The 15,875-nt window shown below is 42.3% G+C and overlaps 1 protein-coding gene across 1 annotated transcript in view; it reads left to right on the forward strand.

Moving 5' to 3' along the window:
- CUNH10orf67 (chromosome unknown C10orf67 homolog) overlaps positions 1 to 15,875 on the forward strand; it is a 116,501-nt gene that overhangs the window by 33,344 nt on the left and 67,282 nt on the right. The window contains 1 exon segment of the mRNA XM_029237056.1: positions 106 to 180. Coding sequence (XP_029092889.1) covers positions 106 to 180 — 75 coding nt within the window.

Genomic DNA, 15,875 nt, shown 5'->3' on the forward strand with positions numbered 1-15,875 from the left:
ATATGATTTGAATGATGGTTTTATACTGAGCCCCTCCCTTGTAGGTGTGAGAGTTGCATTTGGAAATACATTGTGGTGCTTGTTGTATTTATTTTTCATTTGCAGAATGAGGATACCTTAAGAAAATGCTACAATCAGCAGCTGGCCGATGCCATAGCTACTATCAAAGGAATGTACCAGGTGAGTTTTGAGTGCCATCGTGGGTGAAACCGGCTTGATATCTTGTGAGTGCCCAGGGTGGGGCTCACCGTGGGTTCCCAGTCAGCGATTATAGCTTTGAAGGTCTAAGATTGTTCATGCTTACTTTAAACTGACCAAAATAACACTTTATGGTGACAGATAGAACTTTTCAGAAACTGAAAAATTCCAGTCTGGTATCTACTCCACCTGGGCAAGCGATGCAGTATTCCAGAGTTTGTTTGGTGAGCATGCAGTTCGATAGAAGGAGGTCAGGGAGTCTCAAGAGAAGCTTCATCAGGTCTGTAGTAAATCCCAGGGAACAGTCTCAGATTCTCAATGGAGTAACTTTTCTACCATCTATCTTCCAGACACCATGCTTCCTTCTCTTGATCATTTCCAGTCATTATTTTTTCATCTTAGCAAGGACCTTGTGATTCTTTTAGTATTTATAACTATAATCTTGTCTTTCATTGCAGTATATTTCCATAAAGAAATATTGCTTTCTTTACAGCAAATCGTGCTTTGATTGCATACCTCTTTTTCATGGTACTGAACACCTTTGATTTAATTATGTGATTGCTTGTTACATGTCTCTGTTTTGTGCTGGACTGTAAGCCTTACAAGGGTAGGGATGCTTGTCTTGCGCACCGCCATGCCCTGCCTCTTAGCGCTGTGCCTGGTACACAATTAGCAATCAGCTAATAATTGCTAAGTGAATGGAGGTTGCCTGAACTTGTGGCAGATACTGGTGGTTCCACTGTCATTCTTCCCCTTCCTTTTTTTATTAGCAGAAGCACTTCTTACTATGAAGCCAAAATGCTAGATCCTTTCTCAGCTTCTTTTCCAGCTATGGCATGAACAAGGGCAAGTTCAGGTCCAATGTGACCTGAAAGTAAGTTAACTGTGAGGTTTAGAAAGGAGGTTCTTCTTCTTTTTTTTTTTTTGGTGTGCCTTGCAGCATGTGGGATCTTACTTCCCCTACCAGGGATCGAACCCCTGCCCCCTGCAGTGGAAGCTCGGAGTCTTAACCACTGGACCGCCGGGGAAGTCCCTATTCTTTTTTTTTTTTTTTTTAAATTAAAAGAGACTCAAGGGAAAATATACCCCTCTTTTTCTTTGTTTGACATTATTATGTCTCCTTCTGATGTTTGGAATTGCTGCAACCAACCTAAAAGCAAGGAGTGGGATACTTAGGATGTGCTAAGGGTAGCAGACTAGAAAAACAGAAAGCACTGGGGTCCTTGATGACATCACCGAGCAACTAACTAACTCTGGACTTGCCCTGCCTCTGGCCCTTTTGTGTCATGAGACAAAAACCCCCTTAGAATTTAAGCCACTGTTAATTGCCTGTTCAGTTACCTGTGGCTAAAAATATCCCAGAACCTATTGCCCTGTCAGCAGCCTCTGTGACTCTGGGCCAAGTTGTGTTTCCAAAGGTGACCCTGACACTGTCTCCCACTCACCTGCTCTTCCGCAAGGTTACCTTGCTTCTTCCTCACCCAGAGGTGGAGCCTAATTCCCCATCCCTGGATCTGAGGGGCCTCTGTGACTTGGTCATAAAGACAGAATGTGACGCTGCACGACTTCGAAGGCAGGGACAAAAGAAGCCTTGCCACTACATCCTATGCTCTCGGGATGTTTGCTCTCTGGATTCTCGCCTTCCGAATCCAGCTGCCATGCTGTTAGGAGCCCAAGCCATTTGGAGAGTCTGCATGTGGGTACTGGGGCCATTGGCCCAACTGAGCCCAGCCTTCAAGTCATCCAGCCCCCAGGCATTTAGTCTTGCCATCTGGGGTCCTGGCAAGGAGCAAGAGTGTGCCATCCTGCTACTCCTGTCCTAATTCCTTAGTGAGTGAGCATGAGAAATAGTTGTTTTATGCCACCAAGTTTGGGGAGCTGGGTTATGCAGCAATAACTGGATAGCTGGAACGGTATCCTTACGCTCACATCAATAAGGGATTTAACTGCATTTGTTGGATAAATTCCTTCCGTAGTGGTTCTGCCAGCACAATATAGCATCATGGTTAGGAGTTAGCATAGTGTATATTTTAATACAAGGACTTGGGAGTCAAACTACTGCTTTCGAATCCTGGCTCTGCCACTTAATTGCGTGTGACCTTGGGCAAAATACTCACCCTCTCTGCCTCAGTTTCTTCATCTGTCCAATGAGGATCCTATTAGTACCCAGCTCATAGGCCTGTTTTGAGGATGAAATGAACTGATGCTGGTGAAGCACGTACAACAGTGTTGGGCACATGATAAGTGCAGTCTAAATGTTTGTGAAACAAATAAGCTCTTATACAAATTCGTGACACTCCTTGGTGTTGGTGTCTTTTTCTGGCCCTTTATTATCCTGTGTTAGTGTTTAGGCTTACAGTTTTCTGTCCACTGACCACAGATTTCAGATATAGTAAAGTGCCCTGAAGATATCTGTAATCCTTATCAATTTTTATTATGTTGAGGCATATGAAATTGCCATTTGCTCCTACAGTTCTGTTCTGAACATTCTTGTACTGTCTCAGGTACACATGTGCGAGAGTGCTTTTAAAGTATGTTTGTAAGCGTGGAATGGAGAGTATGTGGATTTTCATATTTATTATCTAAGGCCAAGAGCCTTCCAAACTGATCATAATATGAAAATATTTGTTACTCTTCTTCGTCGAGACTTGATATTGTAAGATGTTTAAATGTTTGTTGATCTCATGGACATGAAACTATTTCATTTTGTCTGATTTGTGTTTCCCTTGTTATTAATACGGTTAACCCTTTTAAAAATACGTGTATTGGGGCTTCCCTGGTGGTGCAGTGGTTGAGAGTCCGCCTGCCGATGCAGGGGACACGGGTTCGTGCCCCGGTCTGGGAAGATCCCACATGCCGCGGAGCGGCTGGGCCCGTGAGCCATGGCCGCTGAGCCTGCGCGTCCGGAGCCTGTGCTCCGCAACGGGAGAGGCCACGACAGTGAGAGGCCCACGTACCGCAAAAAAAAAAAAAAAAAAAAATGTGTATCGGCCATTCAGTTTTCGTGTTCTGTGACGTGCCTGTTCAAATTCATTGTTTATTGTGTTATTTGTTTTCTTTTTGGTTAATAAGAGTATTTTAAAAAACATATTTTGGATACTCATCTTTTGTTTGTTTTATGTGTTGCACATGTCTTCTCTTGGTTTTTTGTTCACTCTTTTTTTAAAATTTTTTAATTTTTTGGCTGCATTGGGTCTTCGTTGCTGCGCACAGGTTTTCTGTAGTTGTGGCTTCTCTTCTTGCGGAGCACGGGCCCTAGAGCACGTGGGATTCAGTAGTTGCTGCATGTGGGCTCAGTAGTTGTGGCGCACAGGCTTAGTTGCTCCGTGGCATGTGGGATCTTCCCGGCCCAGGGCTCGAACCCGTGTCCCCTGCATTGGCAGGCGGATTCTTAACCACTGTGCCACCAGGGAAGTCCCCTGTTTACTCTTCTTACAGTGTTCTTTAATAAACCAAAGTGGTTTTTTTACATTAATGTAGTCAAACTCCTATATTTTCCTCATGGTTTCCACGTTCTGTGTTTTGTTTTAAAAATGCTGCTATATCTTAAAGTCTTCTAAGATTTTTATATTATTGTCTCTTACATACATACAGGTCTTTAATCCACTGGGACTGATTTTTAGTATTGATGTGAAGGAGGGATTAATTTTTTCCCCATAATGATCCCCCAGGTTCTCAAGTTAATAACAGAAGATAATGTGTCATGTCAGAACTCCATGTATGTGTGTAGGTCAGATTTGGGGTATTTTGTTCTGTTCCATTCGTTAGATTATCTGTCCTTGTGGGAAATCCCACTAAAATTAATGTTACCCCAAAACTGGGTTTGCCTCTTGGTGGGTGTTGAGCCAAAAGACACAACCAAGCCGAAAACTGGGAGAAGGAAGGACTTATTACTTGCAGCGAGTAAGGGGAACACTGGGGATCTCTCGCAGAGCAATGTCTCCGCAAACAGCAAAATTGGGGACGTTTAAACTAAGGGTTCATGCATATTCATAAAGGGACTTGGGCAGAGGAGAATTCAGCATAGAATTGGGACAAAGGTTGACAGAGTCCTGGCTTTAGTTGATTGAAGTCAGGAGGGTCAACATCATTCTGTCCTCCACCTGGGTGGGGGCCTTAGTTCCTGCAGAACTGAAGACAGGTGTAAGACGGTTATGTACATCCCTTGAGGAGGAACTAGGACTCTGTTTTCTTGCTGAACTCTTGTTTCTTTACTGCTCTTCCTTTGTTCCTTCATTTCCCTCACTTCCCTTTAGATCCTTAATTACTGGGCAAGCATTGTGGCCAGGCTTAGATCACAAAGTGGCTTAAGCCATGCCTGGGTCTCTTTCTCCCAGGACCCCCTACTCCATCTGCTTACATTAATACTTAATTGTAGGTGTTTGGTAAGATAAATTGTCTCATTTTCTTTTTTCAGGATGGCTTAAATATTCATGGCTCTTTCTTTGTTCTTCCATATACATTTTAAAATAAATCTATGTGGGGGGGGGATATTTTCTTCTACCATTCTAGGTTCTTCTGGCTGCTCTAAGAATTCAGTTGACATGAGACAGATTAACAAGAGAAAACAAAAGTTTAATAACATGTACACATGGGAGAGACCCAGGAAAACTGAGTAACTTGCCAAAATGGCTGAAACCCTCACCTTAAATACCATCTTCTGCTAGAGACAAAAGAGGATGTTGGGGGTATGGTTTGGGACCTCAAGGGGGAGGAAGGAAATAGAGATGGAAAAGCAAATGTTTGGTAAACAAATGTTTGCTGGGTCCTGCAGAGACAATGGGATACAGAGTGGACCCTAATCTATAGGCCCTGCCAAGTTTCTCCCAGCACACCTAGTCCATATTTTTTACAGATATCTCCAGTGATAGCTCCATTCTGGAGACAGGCCCTTTATCTAAATTCTTTAAGCAGCCAAGGGGGAGGTAACAAGAAAAGCTTTCTGAGTTTTCTGTTTCTTAAAAATAATCAGCCCAATTAATCCTCATGCCAAAGAGAGACATTTGGGGATGGCAAATTTTGCTGTCGTACAATTTTACATCATTTCTTCATTCATTCATTCATCTCTGCCAGCTGCACTGTTGGGGCATCTAGCAAATTGTTAAGTAAAAGTGATGACAGCAAGCATCCTTACTTTATATCAATACTGAATACGGTATTTCAACATTACACATAATACTTGCTGTAGATATTTCTTTTGCAAAGAGACTTTTGAAAAAATCGTGAATGAATTTTAATTTTGTAAAATGTGGGGGTTTTGCATCTATTGAGAGGCCATATGATTTTTTTCCCCTTAATCTATTAGTGTGGTGAAATTAATTAGCTGATTTTTTAAAATGTGAAATCAACCTTACTTTCTTTGTATAAAGCCCAACTTGGTCATGATGTGTTTTTTTGTTTGTTTCTTTTTAAAATTTGTTCCTGAACTTAGTGTGTTAATTTTTGCTTAGGATATTTTGAACCTGTGAACATCAGTGTGGTGAGCTATACTTCTCCTTTTTTTGCGGTACGCGGGCCTCGCACTGTTGTGGCCTCTCCCGTTGCGGAGCACAGGCTCCGGACGCGCAGGCTCAGCGGCCATGGCTCACGGGCCCAGCCGCTCCGCGGCATGTGGGACTGGGACACGAACCCGTGTCCCCTGCATCGGCAGGCAGACTCTCAACCACTGCGCCACCAGGGAAGCACCTACTTTTCCTTTTTTATACTATTCTTTTTGGGTTTGGGAATCAGGATTATGGTAGCTTCACAAAATGAGCTGGGAAATGTTATCCGCATTTTGTTTCCTAGGAGCATTTGTGTAAAATTAGAACTTTTTCTTCCTTAAATATTTAGAACAGCCGGGGAAGCCACCTGGGCCTAGAGGAGTTGATTGATTGACATATTTTGAACTCCCAATTTCCTTACTGACCATGAGACTATTTGGGTTTTGTATTCCTTTCGAGTCAGATATAGTGAAATATTTGTCTAGGGCCTTTATTTCCTTTAAACTCAAAAATGTGTTGGAATAAAGGCTTAATATATATCTCATTACTCTCGTATATTTTAATCCTATATTTTTAAACCCCACTGCATATTTTTATTACTATTTTATCCATTTTCATTGAGTTTTAAAATATCACTTATGTTTTTTATGACTAGGAGTTCTATGCTTGGTTGGTTTGGTTATTTTTTAATGGCTCTGGCTCTTTGCCTGTAACTTGTCCTGTTATTTCTATAAATATATTTCAGTGTACTTGATTGATCTTCCATGTTTCATAATTTCCATGTCTTTCATCTTTGAGGGTCTAATAAGCACTGGCTATCGCTCATGATATGTCCTTTACTTTCGGGTTTCATGATTTTTGACTGTGAACTCATATTTCTGCAGAAACTCTTTGAGGCCTGGCATAGAGGTGAGTCTCTGTAGAGAAGATTTCTGTTTGCTTCTGTGAGACTGCTGGGTCTGTGACGGCTTTAACCTAATTCTCAGCTTGAGGCATTTTAGACCACCCAGATGTATGAATGTGGGCCATCTCATGCTTATAAAACTCAGAAGAGACTTTTCTCCACCTCTATACTTTGAGCCAAGTTTCCAGACAGGAGGAAATTTCACTTTTACTGGGATGGGAGGAGGTACAGGGTTCAAGGTGGTTACTTCTAGTTCCTTCTCACGCTGAAGAGATGGCCCTTTGGTGTCTCAACCTTAATGGGGTGGTCTCCTATTATTTGGAATCACCACTTTGAGGAAGACCTATGTGATGCCTTTTCTCTGTGCCCTGTTAAGAGGTGAAAACCAAAGTTCAAATTTACCTGGTTTCGCAATGCCCTGGAGTACAGGCCAGCTTCAGTGTCCTGCATAAGTCTCTGGATGTCTGCACTCACTTAATTTTGGCTGAACTATTCCTGCTTTGTCAGTTTATAGAAGCATTTCACCTATCTATCCAGAAGCTTTGTTGTTTACAAAGTAAGTCAGAATAACATGATTTTTTTTTTTTGAAACATGCTTTTATAACCCTTTGTGTCTTCAACAATTTCTGGGTCACTGATAAACTTTTAGTGTGTATCAGATGCTCAAAAAATATGACAGAATAAGTGACTATCACCCTTTCTATATACTTTTTGTATGTCTAGGAATAGAAAGCCCTGAAAGGATTAAATGCTTTATATGCATCGGTGTTTCATAAACATGTGCTGGTTAAATATGCTTAGCCAACAGTGTATTAATTGTGGTTCATTGGTTTATCTAATTAAAGAATTATTTTAAAGATATAAAAGTGATTCTTTCAATCTTTGCTTTGGCTTGTTGGCATCACTTTGATCCATGACCTCAGACAGCCTTCCAAATCCTGGCCACCCAGTTTGTTAAGGCCTAGTCATAAGAAAGAACAGAAGAGTTGAAAAAACAACCAAAGCACACACTTTTGGTTAAGAGGTAACTTTTGGTTAAGTGTAAATGACTCCCTGCTGCCCTCTGGAGACCAGTTCAGGATACAGGTACAAGTGCTTTTTCAGCTACGGAGCAACGTTTTAAATCTATTTAACTATTAAAACAATTTCTTGTGTGATATTATAGTACTTTATTTTCAGATAAAAGAAAAAGTTTTGATAAAAATTACACTTTATTTAGCTTCTTTTGGTCTTGGAAATGTATCAGCTCTGATTCAGTTAAGAAAGCACACTACTCTATGTCCCTCAGACACAGAGGGATTTAGGAGCATATAAAACCCTTAGAGAGGACTTCCCTGGTGGTACAGTGCTTAAGAATCCGCCTGCCAGTGCCGGGGACACGGGTTCGAGCCCTGGTCCGGGAAGATCCTACATGCCACGGAGCAACTAAGCTTGTACGCCACAAACTACTGAGCCTGTACTCTAGAGCCTGCGTGCCACAACTACTGAAGCCTGAGCGCCACAACAAGAGAAGCCACCACAATGAGAAGCCTGCACACTGCAATGAAGACCCAATACAGCCAAAAAAAAAAAAAAAAATCCCTTAGACTGGAGGAATAAAAGTTTGGGAGACTGTCACTAGCTTTCAAATTAATAAGCAATTTTCCCAACGTCATTTGTTGAATATCTTTTCCTTTTTCATTGATTTATGATGTTTCCCTCATGTTAAATGATAAACTGAGGCATGTTACATTTTTAAGAGTTTATTTGAGCAAAAATAAATAAGTCATGGGGAGGTATTGTATGAAATAAGGAATATAGTCAATAAAATTGTAATAATTTTGTACGGTGACACATGGTAACTTGGACTTACTGTGATGATCACTTGGTAATGTAGACAAATATTGAACCACTATGTTGTACACATGAAACTAATATAATATTGTATGTCAATTATATTTCAATAAAAGGGGGGAGGGATGAGTAAAAAGAACAGATTTTTTTTTTTTTTTTTTAAGTTTATTTGAGCGAAAATTGGTTCAAGTCAGGCAGCACTAAATCAGAAGTAGTTAGGAGCACTCCAACACAGCAGTCAGGGGGAAAACTTTTATAGAGAAAAGGTAGAAGCAAAGCAAGGAGGTTACTGGCTGTAGCTTAAGTGTTTGCCTTCTATGGAGAAGCCTCATTGTCTGTCTGTGACTGGTTGTCCTTAGGTATTGATTTCTTAACCTTGAGGCATTTACAGGTTCAGGTTGGGGTTTGCTCACACAGGCTGCTAAGGTATTAGAGCCACCTCAGTCTGATGGCCTCCTTGTTTAATTAACACTCATCATACACCAACAATAAGGTTTATTTCAAGGTTATCTCTGCTATTTTGTGGCTATATAAGATTATCTATGCAGTGTTATAGCTCTCCATTGCTGTTTTGGTATTTAATGTTTTTAGCATTATAATATGTTAATATCTGGTAAGTTTGGGTCTTTTTTCATTAGTTCTCTTTCTCAAAAATGTCTTTGATCTCTTATTTTTCCAGATAAATTTTAAAATAATTGTGTTTACTTCCACTCCAAAACGGCCTCCCTTGGCATTTTTATTAAAATGGAACTGTTTGGAAATTTATTCATGAATTTTGGAAGAAATTTGTATCATTTACAATAATCAGTCTTCCTATCCAAGAATATTTCTTGATTCACTTATGTCTTATTTCATGTATCTCAATGCAGTTTTATAATTTTATTTATGTGGGTTGTATATCTTTTTCATACAACTAAATTATTCCTAAATATTTTATGTTTTTAGAAGATGAGTTAATTTTTGTCATATTTTGAGTATTTTGATATACATGGAAACTGTTGATTTTTAGCAGCTTTATTGAGATATAATTTACACAGCATAAAATTCATTCATTTAAAGTGTACAGTTCAATGGCTTATAGTATATTTACAGAATTGTACAGCCATCACCGTATTTGATTTTTTTTTTTTTTTTTTGGCCGCATGGCTTCTGGGATCTTAGTTCCCTGACCAGGGATCAAACCTGGGCCCCGGCAGTGAAAGCGTCAAGTCCTAACCACTGGACTGATAGGGAATTACCACCCTAAGCTAATTTTAAAAGAGTTTCATCACCCCCCAAAGAAAGCTTGTACCCATGAACAGTCATTCCCTATTCTCCCCTCTCCCTTTTCCTCTCCTGTTTCAAATCTCTGGCAACTGCTAAACTCCTGTCGCTATGGATTTACACTATTTCATATAAGTGGGATTGTACAATATGTGCTCTTTCAATTGACTTCTTTTACTTCAGCATAATGTTTTTGATGTGAAACCACTCATTTTTATAACTACTGTTTCCAACCACTTTGTTGATAGATTTCCAAATGTGGGATTATCAGATCTCATTTTAACAGTTCTTAATTTATTTGTATTTTCTTTTTTTAAAATTAATTAATTAATTAATTTGGTTGCGCCGGGTCTTAGTTGGGGCTGGCGGGCTCCTTAGTTGTGGCTCACCAGCTCCTTAGTTTTGGCGTGCGAACCCTTAGTCGCGACTTGCATGTGGGATCGAGTTCCTTGGCCAGGGATCGAACCCCGGGCCCCCTGCATTGGGAGTGCGGAGCCTTAACCACTGTGCCACCAGGGAAGTCCCATTTGTATTTTCTAAATATTTACATCTACTAACTGAAAATGATAACATGCCTTAAATTCTCAAATGTATATCACTTTTTTACACTAGACAGAAGTTGCAGAATAATATTAAATAGTTCTCAAGAGAGTGATCATTTCCACTGAATTTGAAGGGAGTCCTACCTGTAATTCATCATTAAACATAAGAACGCCTCTGCCGCCAGGGAAGCCCTAAAATTGTTTTTAAAAGTCTCTGAACGGTGGGCTTCCCTGTTGGTGCAGTGGTTAAGAATCTGCCTGCCAATACAGGGGGCACGGGTTCGAGCCCTGGTCCGGGAAGATCCCACATGCCGCGGAGCAACTAAGCCCGTGCGCCATGGCCGCTGAGCCTGCGCCGTACAGCCCGCGAGCCACAGCTACTGAAGCCCGTGTGCCTAGAACCCGCGCACCACAACGAAGAGTAGCCCCTGCTCTCCACAGCTAGAGAAAGCCCGTGTGCAGCAATGAAGACCCAATGCAGCCAAAAATAAATAAATAAATTTATATTTAAAAAAAAGGAAACCTTATTAAAAAAAAATAGTCTCTGAACAGGGAAAGTATTTATTCTTAAAATAGAAGTCTTGCTGTGTTGATTGTCATTGTCTTCCACCTCTGGAGGGTTGCAGAGATATAGAAGATCCCTTTCTAACAACTTTCGATTCCAAATTTTAATGCAGCAAATACTGTCCAGGTGTTAAATGATTTTTACTTCAAAATTTTTTTAAAAGTCCTAATAACAGTACTGTGCAATAAAACACCAACATTTCAGTATTTGGAGGGGATTGAATTTTCTGTACTCTGACTTATGAAACCATGATGGGCTTCTGCTAAGGGCAGGACACATGCTTTTGGATTGTGACCAATTCCTTTGCCTGGAACAATGGCCTGAATGAGGCTTTTTGTTGAAAAGAGAGTGAGAGAGAAAACTGCTTAGATGAAATGGCAAGAAACTAAAGACTATAAAGAAAAGAGTTACAAAATAAATCATCCCGTACTCACCGAGACACAAGCTGTATGAAGCATCTTCCCCTTTAACTCTGCTCTTTCTCCTGTGTGATCACCCCCTTGCCTTCTCTAGTGCGGCAGGATGAGATAAGGGTGTCCTTCCACCTCTAGATGTAGGGAGGGCACCTTTCTTATGGGAGATTGATTTCCTGCTTTCATGGAGACAGAAAGGAGGGTCTGAGTGTCCCATTTCTTAAGAAACTTTAATTCAAAATAATCAATATGCCATTGAGGCACACTTTAGGGCAGCCTACGCTGGGCCCCAGCAAACGATGATGAATTTTGGCAAGCTTAAGGAAAATGGGAGAAAGGCAGGGAGGTGGCCCACTTGACATCATAGAGGCGTTTAAGGTTCAAGGCACAGCCAGGGAACTGCCAGTGCTTTGGTATGACTGGAAGACAAGAAGGCTGAGAAAGTGGTGAGAGGGGATACAGGAAAAGGAACCTACAGAATTTATATTTTATCTCAAAGACATCAAAGAATCATGGTAGAATTCTAAGCAGCTTTCGTGACCTGCTTAGATTTGCAAACTTGAGAGATAAATATTACTGGAGTATTTATGAGACTTGATAAATAATACTTGTCTTCCCTACTGAGGTTCTGGACCAGTTAAAATAAAGTCAGGGAGCTAGCAGACAGAGATCGTCCGTCTTACTGATAACACAGGCTATTCAGTGCTGAACCCCCGAATTTGGCAGATTAACTCCCATCACAGGCAGCAGTGGGCTGAGGAGGTCTCTTCCTGCCAGAGCAGAGCATCTGCTCCCCAAAGAGAAGGGCAAGGGGGAGGGGATGGCCAAGATGTGACCAAGTTCCTTCTTCCAAGGTCTTAATCAGATAATCGATGGAGGATGTCACTCCACCTGGAAGGAAACAACATTCCCTGGGTTTTTCTTCTTCTCTTAATACATTAAACTTAACTGTTTAGCCTGTGATCAACTAGGCGTGGGTCTGAGCCTTGGGGGAGAGGAAAGCCCTGCTCCCACCTTCATGACGCAGCCCCCCCAATACCAACCACCGCTCCTCTGGGGATCCCGAGACTGCTGGTGACCCAGAAGACTCAGCATCGGGTTAGAAGAGTGCATCATTTACATTAAACTCCAAGGTCACTTTGTATCCCCTACTGAGAATTTACTTCCTGGTCTGTTTCTCACCCCAGATTACATCCAGCTCTGTTGACCAATATTGTCTGTCAAGACGTTTTGCCCATGAGGTCAAATAGCATCATAAAATTATTCTAATAATAAAAAGCCAACAGTTATGTCAAATCAACAGATTTGAATATTAACCTCCTACTTTCGACTGCCAAAGGAAAAATTAAATATTAAATTTTCTTGTAAGAAAAGAATTAAAGTCCAAAATAAAATGTTCCTGCCCTCGTGAATTAAAACACCAAAGGCACACTCCTGCCTCCTTCCCCTCCCTGTGCCCTGCATCAGAGCCAAGCTCTCAGGGTGCAGTGTGGTCAGAAGATCGGTTACATGAAGGGAGGGAGGATGGAGCAGATGTCAGTGCCTCAAGCACCATGGGCACCAGTTCTTAACTGCCAGAGAAGGCACTGTACTATGGAAAGGAGACGAGCCATACGTAATAAACGCTGTGGTGCTGGGCTGGAGTGGGAGGCATTGTGTGAATGTATGTTCTTTCGATGTAGATACTAGGATTCTCCAGAGAAGGAGAACCAGTAGGGTGTGTGGAGAGAGAGAGGGGGAGGGAGAGATGGAGATTTAAGGAATTGGCTTCTGTGGTCCCAGAGGCTGGCAATTCTGAAATCTGAAAAGCAGGCTGGCAGGCTGGAGACCCAGGGAAGAACTGATGTTACAGCTCGAGTCTGAAGACACTGCAGATAGAATTCCCTCTTCCTCTGGGAATCTCAGTCTTTCTCTGAAGGCCTTCAAGCTGATTGGATGAGGCCCACCCACAGTGTGGAGGATAATCTGCTTTACTCAAAGTCTCTTCATTTAAATGTTAACCTCACATAAAATATACCTTCACAGCAACATCTAGGCTGGTGTTTGACCAAATCTCTGGATACTAGAAAAGGAAGCCAGGCTCAAGCCCTCTCCTCCCCTGCAGGCTGCTAGTATAAGGGAGGCTGGGACTGGGAAAGGTCAGGTGCTTTGATGGGTAAGAGTCAGCTGGATTGGAATTTGGGGATTTGAGTTTTGGGGTTTTTAATTTTGGGGGGCCCTTCCTTCTTTCCTTCCTTCCTCCCTTCCTCTCTTCTTTCCCTCTTTCTTTTCTTCTTTCTTCTTTCTTTCTTTCTTTCTTTCTTTCTTTCTTTCTTTCTTTCTTTCTTTCTTCCTTCCTTCCTCTCTCTCTCTCTTTCTTTCTTTTTCTTTCTTTCTGTGTTTTTGTTGCTATCTAAGAGTTTAAAAAAAAGTCATGGCACTTTCCCGAGAGTTCTTCTAAGAGATTGAAACATGAGACAGGATATCAGATTTGAAGGGGTGGTGAAAACAAAACCCTGCTTTCTGCTCACCTCCTCTTGAGCCCAGCTTATTCAATAAACACTAGTAAAACATCAGAAACATTCCTGGAGATGAAGAGAAATGAATCCAATGTGTTTGGGCCTTACGATTACTTTATGAAATGTCAAAAGTGAAACTCTTTTTCTTCCAACGAACTGTGGCCCCCACTGCCCTGAAGTCCAGAGGGGACAAGTGCATCCTGAAGGCAGGTTGGCCCCAGCGATGCCATGTGTGTGCAGCATCTCAGCCCAGTTCCTAGTGGGATTTTAAATGAGCTCCCAGAGGTCGTTTGTGCTATGTTATAAAGGAGATGACTTGGCCAGCTTGTCAGGAGCATCTTTGTTTTGCTATTTTTTTAGGAGGACAAATAAATCCATCCTATTCAGAACATAAAGATTAGTGAGCAAAAAACAAGTAATAAACAAATGGACCCAAGAAGAATGTTTATAAGATATAGAAAGAACAGAGCAGTGGAAGGCAGGTGGGCAGGGGAGGGATGCTAAGGCTTCCCAGAGCAGGTGACATCTGGGTTTGGATGACAAACAGTAACAACAATAATAAACGCTAAGATATAATACTGGGAGCTGACGGTGCTGTAAACACTGTCCAAAACTGTTTACATGTACTATCTTATTTAATTCTCACAACAATTCAGGTAGTGTTACTGTTTGTCCCATTTTACAGATGATAAAACTGAGACACGGGATTTGAGAAACGTGTTCAAGCTCACAAAGCTACTAAGTGACAGAGCTGGTCCTCAGGCGCAGGCTAACCTATTCTAATGCCATTCAGGAGATTGACAAGTAAGAGCTTATTAGGTGCCCTAGAAATTCCAAGTGCATGGAGACCTGTGGTCCTACAGTGCTTCTGAGAAATCGCCGGCTGAGTATCAGCACTGATTAAATGCCCAGTCTGGCGGGGCAAGGGGACAGCAGGCTGGCACGAGTCAGGGGCCAGGTCAGCCAGCAGCAGAGCAACAGGGGTACCATTTTGTCCATTGTGCTAAGGGATCTGGACTTTAGCCTATGGGGACGGGGAGAGTTGCATTTTAGAAAGATCGGTTTGGCCACAGGGTGGAGATTGGTTGGAGAGGACAAAAGAAGAGTCAGGGAGGTGAGTTAAGGGCTAGTACAATAGTCCAGGTGAAGACAAGGACTCTGACTGTGACTGAGCAGGACCCTAGGGGGCATTCCCGGGACAGAGCCCTCCCCCAGGTCCCCTGCTATAGCTCCTCTCTGAAGTACCCAGATAACATTATCTGATGCACATTTCCTGAGTTGTTTCACAGATGCTAAAACCTCCACCAAATGGAAGACGTTAACCACTTGATGACCATGAGCACCCAGCCCCCAGGCCTCCTGGAGCCTAAGGACTAATAATATTAACCCCTGTGACACCCCCCCCACCGCCCCACCCCACCCCCGCTACCTCACCGTCAGCCACTCTGAGAATGGTGCACGAGCTGATCGCACATCCTGGGCTCCCTTCCCTCACCTGGCCTTTAAAAATATTTTGCTGAATCCCATCAGGGAGTTCGGGTTTTTTGAGCATTAGCTGTCCCGGACTCCCGGCTTGGCGCCTTACAATAAACACACGGCACCGCAACCCGGTGTCAGTAGATGGGCTTTGCTGCGTGCGGGCGAGCGGACCCCGGATTTGGTGGTAACGTGAAGGCCGGGGAACAGGGAAGGGGAGGGTGGGCTCGGGAGTGATTTAGGGGTGGGTTGAACGGATTTGGTGAGGTGAGGGGGGAGGGGGTCCTTAAAATGACAGAAAATCGGTTTCTGGCTTGGGCTGCTGTTATAAATGGGGGAGGTAGAAAGGAGGAGAGTGAAGATGGGGAACCTCCGCTCAGACCTGTTGGATTTGAGCTGCCCTGTCACACCCAGAGCACCAGTGGGGTAACTGTCTTAGTCTCTGCAGAGCGTTTGAACTGTAGACATAAACAGAGTAGATGTGAAAAATAGATCTACATACTCAGTGCTGTTCTTTAAAATCTCCCAATTAAAAAGCTAATATTGTCATATGGATTGTTCTGTTTTCACTCTTTTTAATTCTACTGCATATTCACTTACTGATGTTTTTCATTAGTGTGGTGTAGACTGTGTCAGTGTTATGCCCTTAGCTTGACTCTTAATGCTACCTCGATGTATTCTTCTTCTTCTCAGTCTGCCG

This window comes from Monodon monoceros, unplaced genomic scaffold, assembly GCF_005190385.1.
Source record: "Monodon monoceros isolate NGI ecotype Baffin Bay Population unplaced genomic scaffold, NGI_Narwhal_1 Super_Scaffold_21, whole genome shotgun sequence".
NCBI lineage: Eukaryota > Metazoa > Chordata > Mammalia > Artiodactyla > Monodontidae > Monodon > Monodon monoceros.